General features: G+C 36.8%; 4 protein-coding genes across 4 annotated transcripts; 1 reads left to right on the top strand and 3 right to left on the bottom strand.

The window, feature by feature from the left end:
- Window positions 1-798: 798 nt before the first annotated feature.
- LOC114543394 lies at window positions 799-3963 on the bottom strand. Its single transcript, XM_028562387.1, has 4 exons — window positions 3549-3963; window positions 2551-3402; window positions 2011-2393; window positions 799-1779 (listed from the first exon to the last, which is right to left on the bottom strand). The coding sequence occupies exons 1-4, from the start codon at window positions 3894-3896 to the stop codon at window positions 1152-1154; spliced, it is 2211 nt and encodes a 736-aa protein (XP_028418188.1). The 5' UTR covers window positions 3897-3963; the 3' UTR covers window positions 799-1151.
- Window positions 3964-9110: 5147 nt separating this feature from the next.
- LOC114543392 lies at window positions 9111-11102 on the bottom strand. The gene is made up of 5 exons (XM_028562386.1): window positions 10960-11102; window positions 10615-10835; window positions 10192-10351; window positions 9940-10043; window positions 9111-9835 (listed from the first exon to the last, which is right to left on the bottom strand). Exons 1-5 carry the CDS (start codon window positions 11018-11020, stop codon window positions 9506-9508), a joined length of 876 nt encoding a protein of 291 aa, XP_028418187.1. The 5' UTR covers window positions 11021-11102; the 3' UTR covers window positions 9111-9505.
- Window positions 11026-13108, bottom strand: LOC114543391. Its single transcript, XM_028562385.1, has 5 exons — window positions 13012-13108; window positions 11914-12035; window positions 11338-11790; window positions 11129-11176; window positions 11026-11046 (listed from the first exon to the last, which is right to left on the bottom strand). Exons 1-5 carry the CDS (start codon window positions 13073-13075, stop codon window positions 11026-11028), a joined length of 708 nt encoding a protein of 235 aa, XP_028418186.1. The 5' UTR covers window positions 13076-13108.
- Window positions 13109-13197: 89 nt separating this feature from the next.
- Window positions 13198-14402, top strand: LOC114543395. Its single transcript, XM_028562388.1, has 3 exons — window positions 13198-13666; window positions 14177-14254; window positions 14391-14402. Exons 1-3 carry the CDS (start codon window positions 13304-13306, stop codon window positions 14400-14402), a joined length of 453 nt encoding a protein of 150 aa, XP_028418189.1. The 5' UTR covers window positions 13198-13303.
- The last annotated feature ends 10584 nt before the right edge of the window (window positions 14403-24986 follow it).

The following is a 24986-nucleotide window of genomic DNA, read 5'->3' as shown; positions in this document are numbered from 1 at the left end:
CGGACGTTGGAAAGTTATTATCAGCAGATCGGGAGAGCAGGGCGTGATGGTTATCCTGCAAGAGCTTATCTTTATTATAATGGAACGGATATCGCTTCAAACAAACCTGGTTTAACTGACGAAATGCGAGAGTATTGTCTATTACGAAGTGGTTGTATGAGAAAGTATATAATGAACTACCTGAACTCGGACACGTCTTGTGACATTTCGAAACACGAATGCTGTTCAAATTGTGCCGAGATTTGCCAATGTTCAAAGTGTATTCCCGTACAATATTTGACATGCACAACAGAGAATCTACATTCTTCATTTGATGAATCTTCCGTTCCCAAACCAGTTCGTGTGGTCAGCGATTCTAAGCGACGAGAAATTAAAGAAAGGTTACAAGCATACAGACTTGGCCTTTGTGATAAAATTTTTGGAGGTATCGACTTGAGGACTGGATTCACCCTTGCTCTTATTAAAGATATTGTTGCAAACTGTGAATATATTGAAAATGAGAATGATATATTAAGTTCTTATCCTGTTTGGGAAGAATCTCATGCGGAAAATATAATGAATATTATAAAACAATGTACTCAGTAATACTTTTCGGTAAGTGTATTTTATTTCGATTCATAAACGTTGCATGTTTATTTACACATTGATTTATTATTAAACATATACTTGTACGAAACCGAGAACTGAAATGAATTACCATATAGCTACGTAGCTAAACGCCAAAGCCCTCTACTTTTGTTGGAATCAAATATATACCATCCAAAATGTTAACTCAAGAGCATGTGGTTTATGAATACCATAATCTATATATTTAGTCCCCTCTATAGTAACCCCCCCCTCTCCTTATACAACTGTCTTCTAGCTATGTTCTTTGCCTAAATTATCACTGTTTGGCATGGATTGATAAACATCAGCCCCTCTCTTCTAACCCACTCACTAATAAGCTCCCTTTTTGGTTTGAAGAGAATAAGCCCTCAGCTTGCATGAGGTTACAGTATGCATGCATACAAACCTGTCAAATTCCCAACCTTACAATGATTATCATGTAGTCATATATGTACAATATTAATGTAAACTACACAACAAGTACAGTTGGCTCATTCAATCACCAGTTCAATTATGATACTTGCTTGTTTTGGTTTTGTCCTTTCCTATAACCAATCTTTTTTTTTATGGTCATCTATCCATGCATGTAATTGAGCAAAATCTATGTTAACAAGTGGCGAGATTTCAATATCTTTAAATGAATTATGGAATCGGCCAGGGTTCAAATTGAAAGGGTTTAATTTACGAAGATCTTTAAGCATCATTAATTCGTCATCCTGAGAACTTCTTGTTGAATGGTGCTGTGAGGGTTTATGAACATGTGTGACATTGTCAAATTGGTTGACAATTCTGTGCAGGCCTGCTGATGCTTTTGAGACTCTTGTTAAGTTTTTTTCTGTCTTGTTGACTCCCATGCTTTTTACTACTGATTTACTTATTCTGTTGCATATCTCTTGTGTGAGATCACATTCAACATTGTTACCACGGCCACCATTCCAGTTAACAAAGCGTCCCCAAGTTACACGGTGGTGAAGTTGCTCAGAAAACAATGCCTCAGATTGGGCAATTGCAGTGAACATCTCCAATGCATATTTTGTAAATTTGGTTGAAGACTTGAAGTAGAGCAACAGTTGTTTAATATTTATGTTGCACCTTTCTCCATCACCCTCGGCTGTTGTATCAATTAACTGCATTAGAAATACAGCAAGTTCGACAACGTTAAGTCCATAGTATCTATGAGAAGCATAAAGATTTATATAGTATTAAGACTAACAGATAAAAATTCATATACACATTGGAGCCAAAATCACACAAGTCCTAAATCTGATGATAAAATACCAAAATTAAGCTGTTTAATAATCAACAATTCTAATTGGTGAGGTGGAGGGTTTTGGCCATATCAAACATTTCAAGTAAACATTATTTTATCATTGCATACACATATTTATATGTACTACAGCATACCTCACTCTATCTGGTTCATTAATTGAATCACTTGATGAATCCAAAATATCCCCTTCATTATTTTCTGTGTTATTACTCACATAATTTCTGATAAATGACTCAACAACATTATCAAAGTACTCCCTTTTCTGATCTTTGCTTTTTAGATTGGAAGGAAGTGTGTTGGTTGTGGGAGTTGAATTGATATCGGCCATACCCCAGAATTGAAGTGCAGCTTCTAATATATATGCTGTTCCAACACTCAGAAAAAATTGTTCACAGCCTTCGTATGAATCGAGTACCTTCTGTGGCGTGACATTCTTCCGTGAATATTTCTCTCGGAAAAATTTTAATGTTCCAGATTCTCTTACAGAACAGGAATCAAAGAGCAAATCAAAGACAAACTATAAATGTAAAAAAAACACATATTTACAAAATATGGTGAAACAAACCCATTAAGCCATGGGGCTTCCAAGTAATATCATATGGCATTTGTCAAGAAAAATAAGGACCCACTGGGATGCATTGTACATCAATTGGTTAATGTTAACACAATTTCACCTGCAGATATGATGCTTTAGTATGCCAAAGTTCAATCTTAAATGGGCTACAGTGATCAAATCTGTCCTTTGCGGTGTGTGCGCCTGCTCGAAGATCCTTAGCACCAGCAAACCGGACTCTTGTTAATTGGTCACCACCAAATGGAACTGATATGCCTTGCATATGATCTGTGTTGTCCTCCTTTGTAACATGAGCTCCAGGTTGCTCTGGTCGTGAATGCCCAGATGAAATGCCGTTTTCAGGAGAATTATCTGATTGTCCTTTTTTGGGCTTCTGAATCACACCAGCTCTGGAATAAATATCTTCAATTGCATCTTCATATGAACTTAGGATGTCAACAGTGTCAGCATAGCTCTTTTCATCTTTCATTTGTATAGGTAATGGAACAATTACGGATTGTTTTGACATCTCATCCTGGTATACATGGTCAATATGGGTTGGAACAATCGTCTTGAAAGCACCAAAAGCTGGCAGATATTGAACCAATATCCTGCTTATAATAACTTTATAATCTTCCAATAATTTTTTGCTTTCAGCAACACTTAATAAAAATGAACTGTTTTCCAAAGTTTTAATATCATGTTTAGGAGATAAGGACAAATTGTCTGGTATAGGAACTCGTTCAAAAAGAAGATTTGATGCAAAATAATGCATATCTTTGTTCTGATGATCCTTTCTCATATCATGACATAATATTCGAAAATCCCAGTTGTCACCTGTCCCTTGCATCTTGCAACCATTCTTTACCATTGTGATTGCTTCATCTGCAAAATGACCTCCAATTTCATCTAGCAAATTGACTTTGCTTTGATGTGATAATGCAAATCCAACCTTTTGGCATCTGGTATATAACTAAAATTTTGATAATGTTGTAGTGTTGTAAATTTGCATTCACTGTACGTATTATGATATTTAGATATTCACTATCATTGTACTAGAGATTTTAATAATTTATGTGAACCTGACAATTTAAACACTTGCAACAATAGATATTTTACCTGTTTTTTTGCATTTCCTTCTGCCATGATCAAGGTATTGATCCTTTGAACAAGACTTAACTCATGATTGCGTTGTATCATCAATATAGCATATGCCATACCAATACAAGGTGCGAGCTCTGACTGTGTTTTCTTTTTTGCTGTGACAGTATTTAAAACACTCAAAAGAAATGGACATCTCTTCTGCAGTTCGTATACAATATTCAGCCAATCGAATTTAACTATGTCATCAAAACCATTATTTCGTAACACAGAAGGGTTTTTTCTTAAGCAAAGTTCCTTACATTGTTCATCAAGTTCTTTTAGCAATATTTCCTGACATGCTTGTTTAATTTCCTTAATAGACATTGCACATTGCCCAATGTGGGTAGGGAATCTAGATTTGAGTGCTCGGTGTAACTTCTCAATTTGAAGTGCGTTGAGGGGCATCCACTGACAGATGTCTAAAAGTAGTTTATAATAACACATGTTAGAAACATTAAACACATGGGGCTGCCTGTGTAAAACTCTTAATATTGATATGATGTGATAATTATTTAATTAGATATGAATATGTATATTTCTATGTATTTAATGTAACGCATCACATATTAAATGCACGTATCTAATAGTCATTTATAATAGAACGTTGATCAGCCCAAACGTTATAGTAATATAAATATAAATACATACTGAATTCGAAAAAGGCAGTTAATTGTTACTCACACTTGTATTATTATTACAAAGTGAAAGTGGGTCAATCTCCAAGTATACCATTTCGTGGCTTTTCGTATTACAATCGGTCTGACCACCGGTATGACACGTCGGTAACAATCCTAGTTGTTTGGCAGCATATGGCGTATCAATAGTTGTCGTCGAGTTCGTCGTTATGCGCTTCTTGTTAGTTTCTTCAGTGGGTATGATGCACCTCTTAACTGAAAATCGTGAATGTATGCAATCCTGGAAATTGTGCACTTCGTTCTTAAACTCAATGAATTTCGTAATTTTCCGTTCACAACATCGACAAATGAGTGGCGACATTTGGTCATTCTCGCATATCGAAACGCCGAGCGTATCAGCAATAACTTCGACGAGTTTCTTCTTCTGGCCAGGTTTATGAAAGACATTAATCATCCTATCATTTTTGTTTCCACAAAGGCGACAACCATCGATAAAATCACTTGATACATACACTTTTTTTGGCGTGTGCGCCGAGATGTTTTCACTGTTAAGCTTCGCCATATTGAAAAATATTTCGCGGGTTTTTATACTATTGGCCAATCACAACGTCGTTAACAACAAAACGAGTTAAATTGCTTCAACCAATCACAAAGCATTTTAGCTCAGCCTTTGCCAGGGCCTTCTCTCCACCTCGCCCCCTCCCCACCAAGGCCCTGGGAACGAGGTTGCCGACAGACGTTCTCCACCCGTTGAGTTTTATTCAACAACGATTTGACTCCATCGTTCAAAGACACTGAGAATATCTCTTGAATCAGTTGAATGGCTTGTAAGCTATGCAGCTTCTTCCAAAACGATAAACATTCGGTGATTGCGGTCTCAGGATAATCGAGATGTTCCACTATTTTTGAAACTATTCGTAGCTTCGCTGCAAAAAATTCGATCTTCGATACTAAATGCCTCATTCCAGAAAGCAGTGGTTGCTGCCTTGCGCGCTTCCTCGAATCTTTTTCTCGCAGTTTCTAACTCTCTGTCCGAGTTGATTTTAAGCTTTTTCCTGGCTGGAGGAAGCTCTATTGCTTGGTTTAAGATACCAGACAGAATAACGCTCGAAAGTTCACCTGGTTCGTCCTGAGTTTCGCTCTCTTTCTGCTAAAGATATGATTTATCGAGGGAAACACTGAGTAACTCTATTCCTTCTTCTAGAAAATTATAACTGGCGAGTGAAGTTGATCTAGAAAGGCCATCGATTTTAGACTTGATATCATTATAACTCGCGTACGACAATCTTACGAATTTCGCCGTCTTTCAGTTTGTCTGCCGTCGAGGCTATGACCTTATTCCATAATAAACCAAGTGTTGAACTGAGTATACTTGTCACAATTAAAGTCGTATCGCGTTTCTTATTAACTGTACCTAAAAATTAAGGCTTTATTAAAAGCATCTGCTAAAAGGTGAGGAGGCAAAACATCATTTAGAACCGAAGCTTCTTGAAGCGATACGAAAGCGTGCGTCGTGGTTTGTCTAGAACGTCGTGGCCTTTAACCTCTGGCTTTGACCGATGGTAGAAATTTGGTGGAGGAGAATTCGAGATTTGTTGTGACACTTGAAGATAATCTTGTTTAGGTGCTGACGTAGATAAACCAGGTGATTCGTCATCTAACAGGGAAATAGTTGGAATGGATTCCTTGTTTTCTGCACTTCGAACTCCGGAGCGCAAGAGTACATCGTCGGTAGGAATGTAAGCCATGAATGCTCTGATGTGCATCTTTCGTTCGTCTGATGACATGCCTTTCCAATCGGCATATGTTTTACGAAACATGTGGTAAGCTGGTGCTAGGACGTAAGGACCGTCATCATATATGGCTTTGACAACATTGCTAAATAAACGGATACTGCATGCTTTCAAGGCATCTAGGCACTCTGAAAGTGTCGCGTCTCGATGACTACGACCCTCTGAATGCACGTGGGCGGATATTTCATCTTTTGACAAGACGTTTTGCCACTCAATTGGATTTTGGCTGCACACTCCGTCAATGGAAGCTTGCTTTCGAACGTTTTTAATCATTTTGTCCCTCATTTGCTTCTCTTTATGAGTTTCAAAATAATCCACGAACTGACTCGCGGGACGATTGCTGGTGTGTTCCTTTTCTATTTGAAGCCATTTTGATTTCAGTTGCAATAGCTTACGGTTGTAAATATGAGTACTTTCGCTTCCGTATCTTCTTCTTTGCACGTGGCACCACCGAAAATATCACTCAGGATAATTTTTTTTTGGATTGAAGGAAAATTTAACGACTGCAATTTTTTATCTACATTTGCTTGAGCATGCTCTTTGCCCAAAAGGTAAATGGTCTTTCCACTCGTTTCCTTAAGAATCCCGCTAGAAAGTGCTTCGTCTTCATCTGTACCAAAAGCAAGGATGTTGGCAAGAGCCGGATTCCCTCTTTTCACTGCTTGCCAAAAATATGCGAAATCCTGCGCTGATTGATTTCGATGGATCAGAAATGGTCCTGGAAACCAGGGATTCCTTAAACTCTCTCTTCCAATTACTGACATCTGCTTGTAGGTCGTTTGTGTCACGAGATGATTTGCAATGTTTAATGTAGTGTCACAAGCCAAAGGCGTAGTAAACCTGGGATTTGCTGATGAATGCTTGATTTTTGTCAAGCAAATCTGGGTCCATTTCGTCAGCAGTGGGTCTTTGCTCAAGGAGTTTAAGGATAACTTCCTGAATTTGATCGATACTAGATCTGGTTTTTGTTTCCCCATACAAATAACGGTAATTATACAGCTGCTTGGTATCCCGAATAGTGGTTGACTGTAATGGAGAATCAAGTTAATTCAGATACTTCGATTTTTCGTCTTCAATAACCCTTGGGGCACGAACAACTGTATGAACCGTTTCTTTCACTTCTTTGTTGAGAGAGTGCTCTCTTGAAATAAAGGATTTGGCGTGCGGACGTGTTGTATTTCCATGCGCTGTTGCGACTACGAGGACGGCATTCCCGGTGTTAAAATAGTAATGCATGATAATCGTGGAACATTTCAAAGTATATGACTTCAAATTCTTTAGACGACTATAAGATTCATTATATTCTGCTATTAGCATAATAAATATGACATATCTTGTAAATTCCGTCTGATACATTTTCATCGTATTCTTATGCGTTGCTCTTTTTCTAACTACAGCGTACAAGAGCTCCTTGCCTACGATCTGCCGAACCCAATTTCGAGCATCGCGGACGTCGCAGGTACCACCAACGATAATGCCATTGTCGTCTTTGTTCACCGAGACCTCTGTCCGTAACCTTTAACTTCATAAAACCTAGTTTGCTATTTTCTCATAGTACCCAAGTGTTTCATAAGTTTCGATATCAAACAGATGCTTTACTTTTGCAAGTTTTGTGCCGACAACGAAGGTTGAGGTTGTGAGAATGCTTGTTGGCTTGATTTCTGCCTTTCGGTCTGCAGGAATATCCTTTTTTAAACAGATCTGGAATATTTTTTTAATGTCAGGGCTGGAATGACTGTAAATTGGAAGCCTTTTATCACCCCTGTAATGGACAAGATTAGGCAAATCAATGTCAAATGAGTAAGACGTATTATCATTTTCACTGTTCTCATGAGTTGACTGATTCGGGATCACTGGAAAATGTGATAATTTTCTTCGCTGTTTCCTCTTTTTATTGTTGGAAAAAAGATTTCATCGTCCTCCGTGAGATCCACAGTTTAGTTCTCTCGCGCTTTTTTCTTCTTTTCGTCGTTTCCCGATAAATTAGTTTTTCTTTTGGACATCTAGAAAAGCGGGTCATTTTTGTTATGTAAGTGCTCCTGTTTCTGCTTTTTTCTAGTCAGATGCCTTAAAACAGTTACGCATGTAGTTAAATATTAGTTTTGGATAGTCATCTTGATTACTGATGATTGACATTCTGCATGACCCTTACCATGACCAAATTAGTTAGTAGATAATAATACCTTGTCACTTGAAGTACACTAGCTCACCGGCTGATAATATTTTCATATTGTGTTCAACTCCATTCAATAATTGTTAGTATTATGCTAGCCTCATCGAGTAATTGTATAAAGTATTATAGGAAAAATTAAACCTTGAAATAACCTATTGGAATAAACTGTCCAAAATTAAAGGCGTGTGCATGTGAATCTAGAATTCTCCATTACAATTTACATAAACAACGTGTCATATATTAAGGTAATGTTTCGCGAATATTTCACTCAATTTAAAATAAAACATTTGCTAAAAAAGGATTTGGTGAGATCCTGAGGGGAATTCCCCTGTCTCCCGGTTCTCCCATTCCACTGTTCCCTGTTCCCCGGAAAAAGTCTTGTGCAGCCCTACTTCGATTACTGCTCGCCCCTGTGGGATACTTGTGGCAATCTGCTCAGAGATTTCAATTTAGTTGCAAAGAGTTCAGTTTCGTGCACACAGCAAAAATTGTCATTCTTGATTTAAGAAAAAAAATGCTTGCTTTGAGCAAAATTTTGCTCAAAGCAAGCAAATACATTCTTGTCCGTATAGTAAGAATATTATTCTTGCATAGAATATTATTCTTGTTTCAAGAATTATATTCTAGGCAAGAATATTTGTTCTTGATACAAGAATATATTCTTGATATAAGAACATTTTTTCTTGCGAGAATAATCCTAGAATGCAAGAACATTTTTACTTGTTACAAGAAATTTTTTTCCTAAATTAAGAACAATGAGAAAGCACGTATTCTCAAAATAAGAATCAAGGTTAAGAATATATTCTCAATTTAAGAAAGGGTTTTTTTGGGTGCAGGTGCGCGGTACATGCAGAAATGCTTAATATAAATATAAATACTGTTTTCATTCAAGAACATCGTAGTTCTCTTTAGAATTTATTAATATATTCTGCTAAAAGCACCAGACAAAACCAATTTCTACACTAATACAAAAGGCCAAAAAGTAAGTTACACAAAGTGCATGCAAGTGCAACCAATATGCGCAAAGCGCATTTTGTTTCAATTAAACCTGACATTCAGTTCTACACCGTACTGTTCAATTCATAGCTAGAAGAGCCAGAGGGCTTAGGCATTCCATAACAAACGGCAATGATGAGGCAATGATGGCAAACGTGATATGTTCGAATTGAATTGCATGATAATTTGTTTGAGGCCGCCGGAATGAAAATAAAAAGCGAAGAAATGATGCCCAAATTTTATGCAAAAAATCAACTCAGCCTGTCTTCAAATGCGAAGCTTAAGCCCTCTATTTCTTGAAAATGTATATTAACCTATCACACATTGCATTAAAGTTTAAAAATCGTCAGATGAGTTCTGCTTGAACTTCAAGTAATCCTCTTTGGCAGACTCAAATGAGTTATACAGGTCTGCAGGGGTGTTCATATCGTGAAATAATAAGCTGTGGAGCATAGTTAGAGCTAGCTCATGGGATTTTGGATAATCCACATCAATAAGATAAAATAATCCGATTAATGCCAGGACTGCTTGCATTATATTCCTTAGTTCCACTGTGAAAATAAGGGTACCTTGGCAGACGAGGTAGGCTGATGTCTTATCCAGACATAACAAAGGAATACCTTTACCTTGTCGTCGGCTACAAACTGTCTCTGGATCCTCGTGATCCTAAATAGAAAAACATTAAATGAAACATTTTCATCATAAGCAAAGGCCGTGTAGCATGCCAATAATGATTACTTCTCTTATTCCGCTATCAAAGTAACAATTACCTTAATCACATAAATAAGCTCAATGAGCTTCTTGGCAGACTTATTTAGCTTTCCATTGCCAAACAACAAGTGCAAATTCTTCATAAGCTGTACAACTTTGGAAACTGTAACAATAAACATTTTTATTCTTAGTCATTGTGCACAATAAGAAATGAACAATGCATACAGCACAGGCACAACACAACTGTTCATATATCTTACATACTGTATAAGCAATTGCAAAATGACAGATTTTGAAATATATACACTTACCTTTTCCAGGTTTTTTAGGGAGCTCCATCCTTTGCTTTGAGCAACCAAAATATAACATTACATCCAGCTCTTCTTCCAATCTCATGACACATTCATTCATAAATTTCTTGGGATCATTATTGGCAGCTTTTTCATTAATCCGGCGCACCTCTTCAATAATCTAGCAAAGATATGTTTTAACATCATATGTTTTTCGTCTGATGTTACATCATATAGCAGTGTCTATGATCATTCTTATCACAGATCACAGACATTAGATGTTGTGAATACAAAAATAGGATGCATTGCATGTACCATAATGTGCATAACAGCCAATAAGTTTTAAAATTCAGAGGGAATGGGTTTGTTTGAAATAGCATACTAATAGAGTAACCTAAATTAAATGTTCAAAGCCAGTGTATTCTGAAAAAATAAACAGCCTACCTCTACAGGGTTTTTAAAGCATGGATACAGCTCAAACAATCTTGGGCATCTTTCTGTTGCTGGCATTTTCTTGATACGGGCTCGTCTCGATTTAAACTCTTGGTTTAAGTATGAATTAATTACATTGGGCGATGGCTTGCTTTTTTGCATCTCTTTTGACAAAGAATTGTATAATCTGCCCATAATCATATCATCCATGCCACTGACAGATGACTCTGAACCTGAAAATAAGAAACAATACATCAGCGAAGCCGATAAGGACATGCATTCATTACTGTAAGGACATGAATTCAAAGACAAATGGACAGACAGTACATACATACATAGATTGTTGTTTCTACTTACTGTTGCTACTTCCAGCTTCAGCATTGCTCTGCTGTTCACCAGTGCTAATATCAGTCATCATTGGATCTACATCGTTGGATTGCTGGTCTTCTGGACATTCAGTGGTTTTAATATAACTGGTTATCTTGTTGCTGGCTTTTTTCTTATTGGGCCCCGCTTGTTCTTCAACTGTCTTCTTGTTATACATTCTCTTCTTCAGGCGGTTAAATAAACGTTCCTGAAACAAGGAAAATCTGTTATAAATAAAAACTCAATATCTCCAGTCCACAAGCCAATTCACATTATTGAATAGACCTGTTGTGTCAAAGTTAACATACAACATATAGAATACTGGTAAATATGTAGTAGCTTATCACAATATTTATATATAACGCTTACATGGCCATTCACTGGATCAGATAGCAATGGATACGTCACAACAAGACTTTTTGCCATTTCCTTCAGCTCCATTGTAGTGGGCAATCGATTCCATGGGTCACACAAGGTCATGGATATCATGTTGCTGACTGTTCCCCGCACAATGTCATGGACCAAATGTTCTGGTATACTACCACTTTCCACAGCCAAGTCAACCCGTCTGTCACGGTATATAGTGAAGACTGGGGATTTCACTTGAAATGTTGCTGGTGGGGTTGCTGGAGTAGGCTTTGCTCTTTTTGTTGAAGGCCCGGCTTTTGTAAGGCCCTTATCATCTGTTGATGATGATGATAAAGTATCATCTTCTGACAAGTCAATATGATTATCCACACAGACTGCCATATCAATTTTTCGCTTTTCGACCAAAGCCTTTGTTGTTGGATGAGATTTATCAGTTGGTGCTTTCTCAGTTTCCTATTACAAAGTATATTAAAATAATTATATAGTCTAGTCAAAAATAATATTCTCTGTTGACTCTCACTTGATACTGAATACATTAACATTTTAAAAGATTGTATTAACAAAATTATTTTATACCTGAGATATTACTTTCCAGATGCGTGACCGCAGTAAAATCAATTTCATGCCATCGCCTGGAATAATTTCCTTTAATGCATCATAACACAGTTCCTTGACATCTTCATTTGTGAGGCCACCCTCTGAAAATAATACACAGGTTAGAAAATATAATGTAAACTACACACGCATACAAATGTTCTTAAATTTAGCAACACATGTTTATAAATTTGCATGGGCAGCCAAATCTAATTTATACCATCCTGGGGCCGGTTGTTCGTAAGGCGTTTAACTTATGTCGAAATTCTAAAATACAGGGTGTCCAAGACCATACAATAGCTGGAATTGAATGCCTAAGCACCACAAGTGGATAAATAAATGTTTGACATAAGCATTTTTATGTATGATACAAGGCAGTGAAATTTGTTTGTATACCCACAAATGACTTTTAATACCAATATGCTTTACAAATATGGATAACAATATTTCAATTTAGAACTTAAGCAACATGTTAATCTCCACAACCACTAACAATGGGTGATTTTAATAGTTTTGGGGGGTTTTTGAGTACATCTTGTGAATGACTGAACCTACATTTTATGCATATAAATGATATAATATGTATAACCATTGAAAGTTGAGCTATTTGTCCAATAAAGAGATCATTTTGCTTTCCATTTTCAGCTTATCCTAAACGCCTTTCGAACAAGCGGCTTATTTAGTACAGGCCCCTGGGCTGAAATTATCCATTTGTCCTTAGTCTATTTTTAGATTCAAAATGTGACCCGTGCGAATATAAACAGGGGACCCCCGAATATGACAAAATGAAGTGCTTTTAATTCTATAAAATATGACATAGCTTTCTCAAAGAATTGTTCCATTTCCATTTATAATAGCTTAGTTTACACTCGATCGCAGAAAATATACTTTATCTGTCAATTCGTAATGATACGAAGCAAGTTAGGCGCACAAATCTGATTGCATTACGATGACGGAATCGGTATGAATATTCGTTTATATCGCGGCAAAATTTAAATTTGTATCGCGTTGCGAATTCAAACATATGTATGCGACGACAATTCTTAACTATTATAACATAAAATAAGAACATATACTTACCCTTTAAACTATCTGCGACGTCTTTATCAATCTCGGCAATTTTCCCTAGTAAATCGTTCGACATTTCTGAATTTCTTGCGATAACAAACTTCGGAGCGCGTGGTAAGTGAAGTGGGAGTAAGCCAGTAACATGAGAAATGCGCCGCCGCACCGCCTGACCAGCGAACTCTAGACCCAACATGCTTTGCAGGGATGATTTTATAATTTGGAAAACTTCAATTTCAATTTTCAAAGTCTCTGTTATTTTACAACTTTGTTGCGAGGAATTTTCGGTTAAGAATATGCTTTTAAAATGAAAAGACACCGTCATACAAATGAAAGGCGCTGGGAGTGTAGATTGTGTAATTGTTTCCAAGCAATTTCACTACGAACGTTGCTTAATCACTATAATAAAGTTCATGGAAATGAGCCTAATTTTCAAGTAGTTTGTGGCATCGAGAATTGTCCAGCAACATTTACGAAATATAATTCGTTATACAAGCACATCACCAGATCTCATAAGGAAGTCTACGATGGAAATATTGAGGATAACGCTGACGCTGAATTTAACAATGAGGATAATATCGATGATATTGATCACCACTTCACAGTTGAATCAGATGAGAGCAGTAGTGCTGAAGAATTGGAATTGGAAATGAATATAGATGAGAACCAGGTACCTATATCGTTACTGTAGCAAAGAAGATTGTTGTCTTTACGAACAAACTTACAATATTCTATCATAACAAAGTGCTTTGACTTTGCAAACCATATTGAAGTGCTCTAGTTTATGAAACTCTTGCCATCCCTGCATGAAATGTCAACAGTTCTCGTACAAGTTGTTGATGGCATGTTGAATATAGCAGTGGTATAGATAGAATGATGGCAGTTTTTACTGTGCTGTCCAGTGAATTATCTAAATACATGGTATCTCTTCACAAAACATAACACATGTTCTAGCCAATTAAAGATGATGCAATGGTTTGAACTAGATATACTCTCTGTGAAGACTATTATAAGCTTTCAATATAGCACCTGGCAATTGTGCTAAAGAAATATCTTGCATCAGGCTTATTTTTGCATTTGGTTTCCACAAGTGTTCATTGTACAGTACTGTCTAGTAATATTATGTGCACAAACCAAGTAGTATGATTAATTAAGTGTAAAATATTTTATGTGATTTTAGAATGTTGACAATATTGACATTACAAAGAGTGCTGCCTCATTTCTCTTAAAGGTGAAAGAAAGGAATAAAATACCTCAGGTGTGTATAAATATTTATTGATGAAACTTTGGTGCAGTATAGTATACCCAACCTATGTCCCTGTTTGAATAAACTAATTGGTAAATTGCTTCTAATTCAAATTGAATCTTAACTCTGTATTCCTTATTTTGTAAAGTACATAGCATGATATATAATCTCTCCTTGAAGAGTCAAATTGTGTGGTTTTAGAAAAACTGTGTACGCCTCATATAATATGATACTACATATTAATATGTTTTAGGTTGCAATGGATCTATAATGGACAGTACACGCACACTGGTAAAGCAAGTGGTAGATTCTGTGAAAGCGGAAGTTTTAAATGTGTTAGATTCCAGTGAACAAAAAGGCCAGGTGAGAAATGTGTTTGAGTCAGCTACAGATCCTTTTTCTGGGATAGAAACCGAAGCACTACAGTCAAAGTACATCAAGCAAAACTTCAGTTATGTGGAACCAAAGGAGGTAACTTTAGGGAAGAAATTTGTTTGGAAAATAAACAGTGGTAAGAGACTTATTTCTGAGAAAAGTGAGAAATTTGTGTACATTCCAATACTTGAAAGCATAAAACAGATCCTCTCAAATAAGCGCATCTCTACTTTCTTCTGAAGAAACCTAAGTGCTGTCAAGATGGAGTATTTATGATGTACATGATGGCCTTTTGTATCAAAGTGATCACTTTTTGATGAACACGAGAACACATTGTGCATTGTATTGTATCATGATGAGCTAGAGGTGTTGTAATCCATTAGGCAGTAATGCTGGGGTACACAAGCTAGACATGTACTATTTTACAATTGCCAATTTATGTCCAAAGTTCAGATCCAAGCGCTGTGCTGTCCACTTATTTGCAATTGCCAATGCTGATTTGGTAAAGAAATATGGTATTAACACAGTAATGCAGCCAGTTATTGATGATTTGAACATTCTGTATCAAGGATGCAAAATGGAGATCAATGGTGTGGAAAAAGTTATCCATGGGAAGGTATTATTGTGTGCGGGTGACACACTTGGTCAGCATTATTTGGGCGGATTCAAAGAAGGTGTTGGTGTAGCTTTCCAAAAATGTCGGCATTGTCAGTGCTCATTTGAACAGATGCAGACTGACTTCTTGGAAGAAGAGTTCAATCTAAGAACAAAGGAAAACTACAGTGAACAGTTTGATGCCATTGAACAGGCACCAACTCCAAGTGTCCAAAAAGATCTAAGAACGACTTATGGACTAACACAGAGAAGTTCCCTTTGGCCAGCTACCCACATTTGATGTCACACAGCAGCTCCCCCAGGATATCATGCACACTCTGCTTGAAGGAGTTGTGCAGTATGAGGTTCGACTAGTTCTTCTTCATTACCTACAATCGGGTCAAACCAGTCTATCTGAAATCAATGGAGCAATATTATCCCATGAATATGGATACTCAGAGATCAGCGACAAACCAACTCCCCTGAAGGATACTGTGTTTCATGTGTGAAGAAAGATACAAGCTTAAGTACAATGCTGCAAAAGCTCGCCTATTTTACGACTCTTGCCATTTTTCATTGGTCCTTTTGTTGACAGCAATGGTCCGCATTACCAGTTCCTCATACAATTGATTCAGATTGTTCAATTGATTTTCTCACCAGTAATTAAATTGGAGAACATTGACTACTTGGCAGAACTTATCCAACAACATCTGACCACATTTAAAGATTTGTTTCCAAACTGTAACATAATCCCGAAACAACACTATTTGCTCCATATCCCGTCTACAATTAGAATGCTTGGACCAATGGTTAGATCTTCCTGTTTCAGTTTTGAATCTGCTCATAATTATTTTAAAGAGTTGGCAAGAAAGCAGAATTTCAAGAATTTGCCATTGTCATTAGCTAAGCGCCATCAGTTCAATTTGTGCAGCAACTATGGTGATTCAAACGAGAACCCAAGCTCCCATCCACTGTTTTCAACAGAAAGGGAATATGGTGTGCTAAAGAAGGCAGGTGCAGAAGTATGTTTGTCCTTGCGAGAAAGATTTGATGAACATGGCCTTCTACCCTCCATTGAAATTGTGAATGTTTACAAAGTAAGTTGGATAAAGCTTTTTGGAACAAAGTTTGCCAAGTCTGGTATTATTGCTATTGATGTTGCTGGAGACCCTGCATTGCCAGTTTTTGGAGTCATTGTGTGCATATGGTCAATTCTAGACTTACATACTTTGATGTACAATTACTTGAGACATTATCTTTCGATGAAAAACATCAAGCTTATCGTGTTTCTGAGAGTACAGAAGATGTTACTGGAATTTATCCCTATGACAGTCTAGTGGACTTTAATGTCTTTCATTGCAAGAAAGATAAAGAGAATAATAAGTATGTTGCAGTGAAATATGACCTTCGTGACATCATTGAGGAGCATATGAAGGACGAAATCCTCTTCACTAGTGACTGGTAAGAGTTTTTAGAAAAAATTTTGAATTGTACATAGTATCTTGCATGAAAGAGGCAGTCAAGACTATGTTGCTCATACAGTAATTACAATTTATGTTGCCAAATGTCACATTGTTTCAAGATTGTATGTTCTATTTTGTACATATATGTTGCCATAGCTATGTTTGATCTCTAACAAAATATAGTGTGCTTTTGAAGATGGAACATGAATAAACTAAAAATCCCATTATCAGTAAAATAAGTCTTCAAAATGCCTGAACGCTATACTAATAAAATTTGAGCATCTTTAAATGCTAAGTGTCTGACTTTTAAAAAACTGTATGGAGCCACCTTAAATGAAAACTAAATAGCAGGTAGAACTAATTTACTAAATTTAAGAATGAGAATAAATTTGTTAGAACATTATTCTTGTTTCAAGAAAGTTATATTCAATACGCTCTTATTTTAAGAATTTTATATACTCCCCAAATTTACTTGATTCTTGTTTCAAGAATGTTACATTTCTTGTGAGAATATTATTCTTGTCGTATTCTTATTTCAAGAATTTTGTGTTCTCCACAAATTTACTTGATTCTTGTTTCAAGAATGTTACATTTCTAGCAAGAATATTATTCTTGTCTCAAATTTACTTGTCTTGTTTTAAGAGAAATAATTCTTAGCAGAAATATTTTTACTTATTTCAAGAATTTCAAATTGATACTAAGAATAGCATTTCTCAAAATAAGTAATATTTTACTTAAAACAAGAATTTTGCAAGAATATTTTTCTTGCAAGAATATCCAATTTTGCTGTGCAGCGAGGGTTTTAACAGTGCAAATTATGAACCTCTTGAAACTAGACGGTCTGGTGCTAAGTCAGTATTAATGTACAAGATACTTAATAACCATACTGCGCCCGCTCTTCGGGAGTCTTTCGTAAGAAGAGAAATAGGATCCCAAGGCCGAATCGAGAATACCTTAAAAAAGTTTCAAATATAGCCGCGCTATGCTTTGGAATCGGCTCACAAACGAAGCAAAATCAGCTGAGTCGCTCGTTAGTTTAAATCAATTGTTGTTGCACACTGAAATGCGTCCTAGTTACCTGTGTGTGAAACCTATACTGTATTCTTATTACTGTCTTAATAATTAAACACGCCCCTCGTGGAAATCAGCCTAGAGTTGATGGGGCTGGCATGTTTCTTGCGATTTCCACGTTTTCATGCGATTTCCACTTCTGTTCGTGAGCTTTCGTTCGTGTTCATAATTTTTTGATTCCTGTTCACTCGTGTTCGTGATCTTTGGTTCGTGTTCATGATTTTTTGACTCGTGTTCATTCGTGTTCATAATTTTTTTATTCGTGTTCACTCGTGTTCGTGATCTTTGGTTCGTGTTCATGATTTTTTGACCCGTGTTCACTCGTGTTCATTCGTGTTGATGATTTTTTAACTGGTGTTCACAAGCGTTCATATTTCTTGAGTCGTATTCTGACTCGTGTCCACTGGTGTTCATTCGTGTTCACTCGCGTTCTGACTCGTGTGTTGTTTTTGAACAGATCATGGCAAGAATCGAACCTACGCTTTTGCGATGCCGGTGAAATGCCCTTGCCATTGAGAACGTATATTTGACTCATTTTTCCATCCACTGTTCCTGGCTTGAATTTGAAGTGTGTATAATACCACTCGAAATTAAGACCTTTTAACCTATTTGATTCTTGATAATACAATCGCGTTCTTCCAACAGCTCCGTTTTAACCGTGTACTTAAGGGTAGACGGCTTGGTAAAGGAGACAATAAAACCTGACACGAGTGGGTCATTTTGGTATGACCAAAGCTGGTTCAGGATACTTAGAACATATCATCGTCGTCGTCATCATCATCTCTGCCTTTGTTTTCCTTCACATGTTCACATCGTTTAAAAACTTCTTAATAAGAAACTTTCGCTTATCAACGGCACCTTCTATTGCTTCTTCTTGGTCAAAATCATCATTTGTAATAAACATATTTTCTTATGTACCGGATCTTTCTTCAGTTGTCTCATCCACAAATGGCGCTTTAAATAGATATTTTCTAATTCTTCCTGGAGTCTAGCATGGCATTGAAGTAAGCTTTCTTTTTAGCATAGTGCTCATCAAAACCACTGTTTATAAGGCTTTCTTTCATTTCCTCGAATACTGTGTTACTTCTATGTTATGCTTCTTCTATTAACGGCATCCAGGGATCCAATTCTTCTTCACATTCTGAGTCCGTTGTCGTCGAACTTCCAGATTGCTGAGTGGAAGTGGTCGAGACATCATCTTGGAAATCACTTTCTTGACTGTCCGAGTCTGTTTGAGACATGTTTCTTTCTTGTTCTCGTAGTAGGCAATACTCCCGTTCGGGTTGCGCTGATTGTAACTGCGGCTGAAATATCTTCTGCAAAATTGGCAGCTCATCCCCTTAGCACTAGAAGTGTGTAAATGCCTTGTTATCGAGCAGCAACGCAGTTTTATGAGCAGATGTCTGCTCATGTGTAGTTATGAGGATGTGCTAATCTGCTCAACGGTACTTTTTCCTAGTCCAGTACATTCACACAAACTAAAATGTTAGCAATCCCTTATGTACTTTCTTCGTTTCCCCCTAGATAGAGGTTGTTCGTTTGCAGTGCTTAGGTAAACATTAAAGTTTCTCTCCATCTCTTCTTGATAATAAATTTCTCTCCATCGCGCTCTAATAAATTTTCCAGACACTCCTCCATATCGAATTCCTTTGGTTCTTTACTCTGTCGAGGTACACATATTCCTTTCTTACTCCACTTTAACCATCTCTTGCGTTCCTCTGTGCCCATATCGTGTACTTGGTCGAGATGATTTGCTAACCTTGCTAAATTTGTACTACCACAGCTAAACACAGGACAGCTCCTACGAGTGCGACGCATATTTAGATGATTGCTCAACAAATTCCTAATAATAATTGGCTCATTTTTTTCGTAAGTCAGGTATTTTATTAGGCCCGTTTGGGCCCTATATGGCCTTATATGGCACTATTAGGCCCGATGGCCCGATTGCTGCATGACTAGGCGTCCTAACCCGGACAAGTCCGGGCTTTTCAATGCAAACTCTTGCTTACGGAAGAAAAAGTCAAACGATCTAAACAAGAAAACAGTGTAGTGCCCGGACAATATGTTTAAAATATTTGTAAAATTGTTCTACTTAATTACATTGTTACAAGCGTTAATACGTGTCTTAATTTATGCTTCAAGCATCGCGTTGTCCATAACACCAATATATATTTCGATTCGCTCTAAAAATGCACACATTTTCGCATTCGCAATACCCCCCTTTTTCCTCCCTTTGAGGAGTTTGGGCCTGAAATATCTCATTGAGCGGATGAGCATCTGCTCATGAGCATTTATGAGCATGTGCTCATAGGCCCGTTTGGGACTTATATGGCCTTATATGACCCTATTAGGCACGATGGCCGATTGCTGACTGCATGGGCATCTTAACACCCGAATATGGACAAATATTCGATTAAACATTGGGGAATAAATGTTCCCTTAGAACATTCCTCTGCAACACTGCAAATCTATACGTCGTATACGTACACATCTTTTTATTATATGTATACGAATATAACGCCCATACGATATGTGACCTTCCACGGGAAAACGTACGTTAACGATATTTCGTTGAAACGGCAAAACGAACGGATAACGAACGGGTAGTGAACGATCTGTAATAACGTTTCAACGAACCCAGAAAACGTTTTGACGAATTCAGCTAAAAATGTGAACGTTTAAAGTCGAGAATACGAACGGATAAATAAACGTTCAATCTGAAGCCGTTTGAACGATTTATGTTTATGAACGGTTTTAACGAATTTGTCTGAACGCCTGTTGCGCGTATAATTGACGCAAGATATTATTGACTAATTTATCTAATTAAAAGAATAGGAAATATTTTCAAACAAGTAACATGTGTTGTTCCAAGTATGTGTGTACATAAATAGCTATACCTTCATTTGAATGTTTAACTAAAATTATTAGCTATACTACCTAAATCCCATTATTTTATACTTTATATACATATATACATTGGCGTTTTGCATCAAAATTCGGGTTAATCGTTAGAAAGCCTTCAGTTATTAGTATATATTATCATCGTTATGTCAAATTAATGCATCATCTGCAACTATACCCATCAAAATATTCAGCGCGTGTTCATTTGCAACATCGTTACAGGTTTTGTAAATTTTTCCACGAACAAACTCTATGTATGAGTGGTTAAAGACATATAAACAAAGACATACAGGCGATACAGCATGCATCCGTTTTATTAACACGGCTGTAAACCGACAGTAAACAAAAATTGCCGTCTCAGTTTGGTTGAGTTTCAGCTACTGGATACATACTTTATGTTAAACTAAACACAAGAGATTCCATTGTACACTTTTGTTTATACTCTTTGACGCGCAAACGATTAAATTAATTAGCGCAAGGATCAAGTTGTTTACCGATGATAACCAAACATTAATACAGAATATCGCATACGCAAAGTTCGTTTGTATGCGAACCAGCGTAGTAACGTGTGCTTGCATGCTGTCAAAACTTATTTGGTATAAATACTACATTAAATATCCACACCATTTATACACATGAAATCCACATTTCAATTTCAGCAATGCATTGCGGTAATAAAATATTTAAAATATAGGCTTGGATATTTACCTAGTGCACACAATATGTTCCGTGCAGCAACACCAGTAGCCTAGCTTTAGCCGCGGTCAAGCTTGTCGCGGAATGTCGCCTATACACAGTACTGTCAGTAGCAAGTCACTAGCAACTAAGGGCATCATTACCTTAAGAATATTTTAAAATTTGACAATAATCTATTTTGTCGATTGCATGCACCATCGCTATATTTTCTTCGCAAAGCTAAAGCTGCAATGTCGCTATTTCTGCCGCCATATTTTTTTCATATTAGTTACATATTTTGTGACCATACGATCACATATGCATGTGTTATGATTTTTAACCAGTATAACAAGTCGCTAATTAATACTTGTGATCTAACTAAATTATTGGTGGTCACTATATTCATTCCCCCCATATATTCGACCATCTACATAGTTAACTGTGTAAAAATGCCTAAGCTAACTGCATGAGCCTAACAATAGTGACCTAAAGAAATAGAACGCATAAATTAGTGGGATAATTTTCGAAATCTTCATTTCAAACGACCGCGGCAATCCGCAATCCTAAAGGTCCGAAAATCCGCCCTGCAAAGCAACTTAATACTCAACCCCGGCAGCAAGACAAAAGTGCACATTATTTTTACTAAAGCATATAGCAATAGCACACGGCCCATATAGAAACCGAGTTTTTAAATCACAAAGAGTGCAAATAATTTTTTTCTGCAAAGCTTATAGCAATGCTGCCGCCCATATAGAAACGACAATGCCAAATGCATGCACAGGGGAGTTTATACTCACCATTTTAAGAAACACCCGATCCTTAACATCTTCGAGACATCTACTTGTGACACAATTTGTGCCGCCTGCTTACAATAAAATTAACTAATCAAGATTTCCCCAGACAGATGATTAAGGCATGCATCAAAGCATCAATCCATTTTGTCTTGCGAAAACTTTTTATATCATATAATTATATATATATTTCAAGGTAGCATCTACCCACATATTTTTTGACAAATGTCAGAAAAGTTTGCAACAATTGTTGTTTCAATGTGAGTAAATGCATCCTATTAAATTGTAACCACCAAGCTAACAACTACTCTAACCTCAGCCAAGCCATTTTAAAGGTCTGGCAACCTTTCATGTCATGTTTATTCGGAATGATTGGATGATCGTGGCCCAACTCGATTCCACCGGCCATGGCAAGTAATCTAAAGGATTATATTGCAGTGCGCATTTATATCCGACTCCATTTTACTCGCGTTAGCATATATACATAAAATGCAATTGAGAACGTCTTGTTATATACAATTGCATGATCATCTATATGAAATCTTACTTCGAATGCGTGTCATATTTCGATATATGCATGGATCAATAGAGAGCTACAGTTTAGCCAGGCAAACACACTCAAGGAAAAAAAACTTTAAATCGAGCCAACCGTAATACGAATTCTGTTGATGATTTCATCGATAAGCCTGATTTCAATGCTGGGAGGGAAATAATTGCAAGCGCGCCTAATAAAGTATGCCCAGTCATGACTTGCCTTATATAATAGCTAATGTTTCGTATAGTCTCATACCTTTATATGCAGGGGTAAAACGCCTTGACTTCTCCATATAGATGTTAATATCCAGCAAATATTTGGTTTAGTCTTCGCGAAATTACTGGTAAAGATCTTTACCCGCGCGCTCATATACGCATAAACAGTTGATAGGCGCCATTTCAAATTTGTTCATTTTGCCGCTCTAGCTGGCAGGCTTCAAGGTGCAATGACCATGCATAATTGCAATTTAATATCCGGAATGTAATTTCCTAATAAAGGAGCCCAAATCAAAATTAGTGAATATTTTCCTGTTGCCCAAGCAGCTGATATGTTGTCCAAGCAAGATAAATTCTAATGTTCGTTTTCTGATGAAGTATGGCGAAATATATATAAGCGAAATATCCGAAAGGTCAAACTTAAATGTTTGTACACGTTAGCTTGGCAACTTGCCCTTGGGCTTGGGCCAGTTGTGCGCAAGGCTGCACGCACTTGGTTAAAACATAGCGCTAAACTCAATCTCACAAAACACGGAATTTGTAGACGGCGTCTTTGATGGTTTATGGTAGTTTAATATCAACAAAACTTAAATGGTATAATATAGATCATAATTTCTGTTTTGTTATATTTTTCACACGGGCCACAGCTCTAATTATGTTGACCAGATGATATTTTGTGCATTATCAAAGCCTATAGGCTAAATTTCCCTGAGCAATATTATGATGTTCATTGTACGACACTCTTGTTTTTTATTGTAATAAACAATGTCACACAATGAACATCATTGATATAGCTTCATTACTTTCATACAGTCTCTATGATTTGTACGATTTGAGACTTTTCCGCGTTCCACGTTTCCGATTCGAGGAGCTAGTCGAGAGAAATCAAATCACAACCAAAATATAGCTACATGCATGGGGAGTGAATTGTGCTGAAATGTGCATATATATATCAACATATATGAAGTAATTTTTTTGTGAATTAAGAGTCTAAATAAACATTTACAATGCATGAGTTATATTTATGCCATAAGTTATATTTATGCCAATTGATACCTTTCAACATGCCAGCAACAATCGAGCCAGATGGCTTAGATCTGGTGAGACAAATATACCCTTTTAAGGAAATAAGACAATTTTGCAAGCGGGGCACTGCTCCAGTTTTAGACTAGATGCACGCGTCATATTTAAATTGCTTGGATATTCATGCAGTGGCATAACGAACAGAGGATGGGGTCTTGAGATATACTTGGTACTGCCGGGTCCCTTAATTCGCTGTTTGTCATTGATCACGTTTTGCTCATATACTATGATGTTTCGTTATCTATTCTGGCCCCCAATAACTGGGGAACCTTATTTTAGTTCTCGTCCTAACCCTACCGAACGCGCGTTAGGTCACTGTATTTATGTCTTCAAATATTAGCTAGGGTATTTCAATTGTTGTATATAATTTGCATGTCAGACTGCATTAAAGACAACGAGCTGAAATGCTGAACCGCATTCTCGTCCTAGGATGCGGTCCTTTATTTTGAATACATTTTAATCAGTAGCTGCTTCGGACGGAGGCCCTGCTATCAGATTATCAGATGTAAATAAATTAGCTTAAATTTATCGCACTTTGTAAATAAATTTACAAGTGCGATAATATGTAACACGCAAAATCCCTCAATTTACTGATTTTAAAATCTGGTTTTGTCTGTTTACATACATTACAGACTTCCGACAATTATGCAACTTAATTAGCACCTTGCCAAGGCATATTATGGCTCGTAATGCTGTAATATATGGCTTGCGACGTTGTTTGTGCGCGCGGTGAACTTTGGCTTTATGGAAGCTACAGAAGTATATTAAAACACAAATTCTAACCATTCAGTGCATTACCGAAGCACAAAAACGATAAATTTTTAAAAGAAAGCTTATAACGTGAAATTTGTCGCTAATGAAATAAGAGCACGCTAAGCATAAACCAGAACATGAAGCGCAAAAAAGCATTCGATTAGGCTAAAATGATATAACCCTACTATTTCCTTTACAAGCCTTCTACTAAGGAACTGAATACATTTCTGGGAGTATTTCTGTGTAACACATTCTGCGCTTCTTCTCTAAAGTTGTAACATTGCAAAT

Source organism: Dendronephthya gigantea, unplaced genomic scaffold (genome assembly GCF_004324835.1).
Source record: "Dendronephthya gigantea isolate DGI-Jeju-01 unplaced genomic scaffold, DenGig_1.0 000450F, whole genome shotgun sequence".
In the NCBI taxonomy this organism is placed as follows: Eukaryota; Metazoa; Cnidaria; class Anthozoa; order Malacalcyonacea; family Nephtheidae; genus Dendronephthya; species Dendronephthya gigantea.
Note: the sequence above shows the minus strand (reverse complement) of the source record. Positions and strands in the feature narration are given on the sequence as shown.

Bases quoted from the DNA above. Each gene is read 5' to 3' on its own strand.
- LOC114543394 (XM_028562387.1), bottom strand. From the start codon at position 3,896: ATGTCTATTAAGGAAATTAAACAAGCATGTCAGGAAATATTGCTAAAA. The intron at 3,403-3,548 runs GTAAAATATCTA...TCAAAATTTTAG, and splicing joins AAGGAAATGCAAAAAAACAG to TTATATACCAGATGCCAAAA. The intron at 1,780-2,010 runs GTATGCTGTAGT...TGCTTCTCATAG, and splicing joins AATGAACCAGATAGAGTGAG to ATACTATGGACTTAACGTTG.
- LOC114543392 (XM_028562386.1), bottom strand. From the start codon at position 11,020: ATGATGACTGATATTAGCACTGGTGAACAGCAGAGCAATGCTGAAGCT. The intron at 10,352-10,614 runs GTAGGCTGTTTA...TATCTTTGCTAG, and splicing joins GCTTTAAAAACCCTGTAGAG to ATTATTGAAGAGGTGCGCCG. The intron at 9,836-9,939 runs GTAATTGTTACT...TTTTCTATTTAG, and splicing joins AGCTTATTTATGTGATTAAG to GATCACGAGGATCCAGAGAC.
- LOC114543391 (XM_028562385.1), bottom strand. From the start codon at position 13,075: ATGTCGAACGATTTACTAGGGAAAATTGCCGAGATTGATAAAGACGTC. The intron at 11,791-11,913 runs GTATAAAATAAT...ACTTTGTAATAG, and splicing joins TCTGGAAAGTAATATCTCAG to GAAACTGAGAAAGCACCAAC. The intron at 11,047-11,128 runs GTTGAAGAACAA...AATGTCCAGAAG, and splicing joins GAATGTATAACAAGAAGACA to ACCAGCAATCCAACGATGTA.
- LOC114543395 (XM_028562388.1), top strand. From the start codon at position 13,304: ATGAAAAGACACCGTCATACAAATGAAAGGCGCTGGGAGTGTAGATTG. The intron at 13,667-14,176 runs GTACCTATATCG...ATGTGATTTTAG, and splicing joins TGAATATAGATGAGAACCAG to AATGTTGACAATATTGACAT.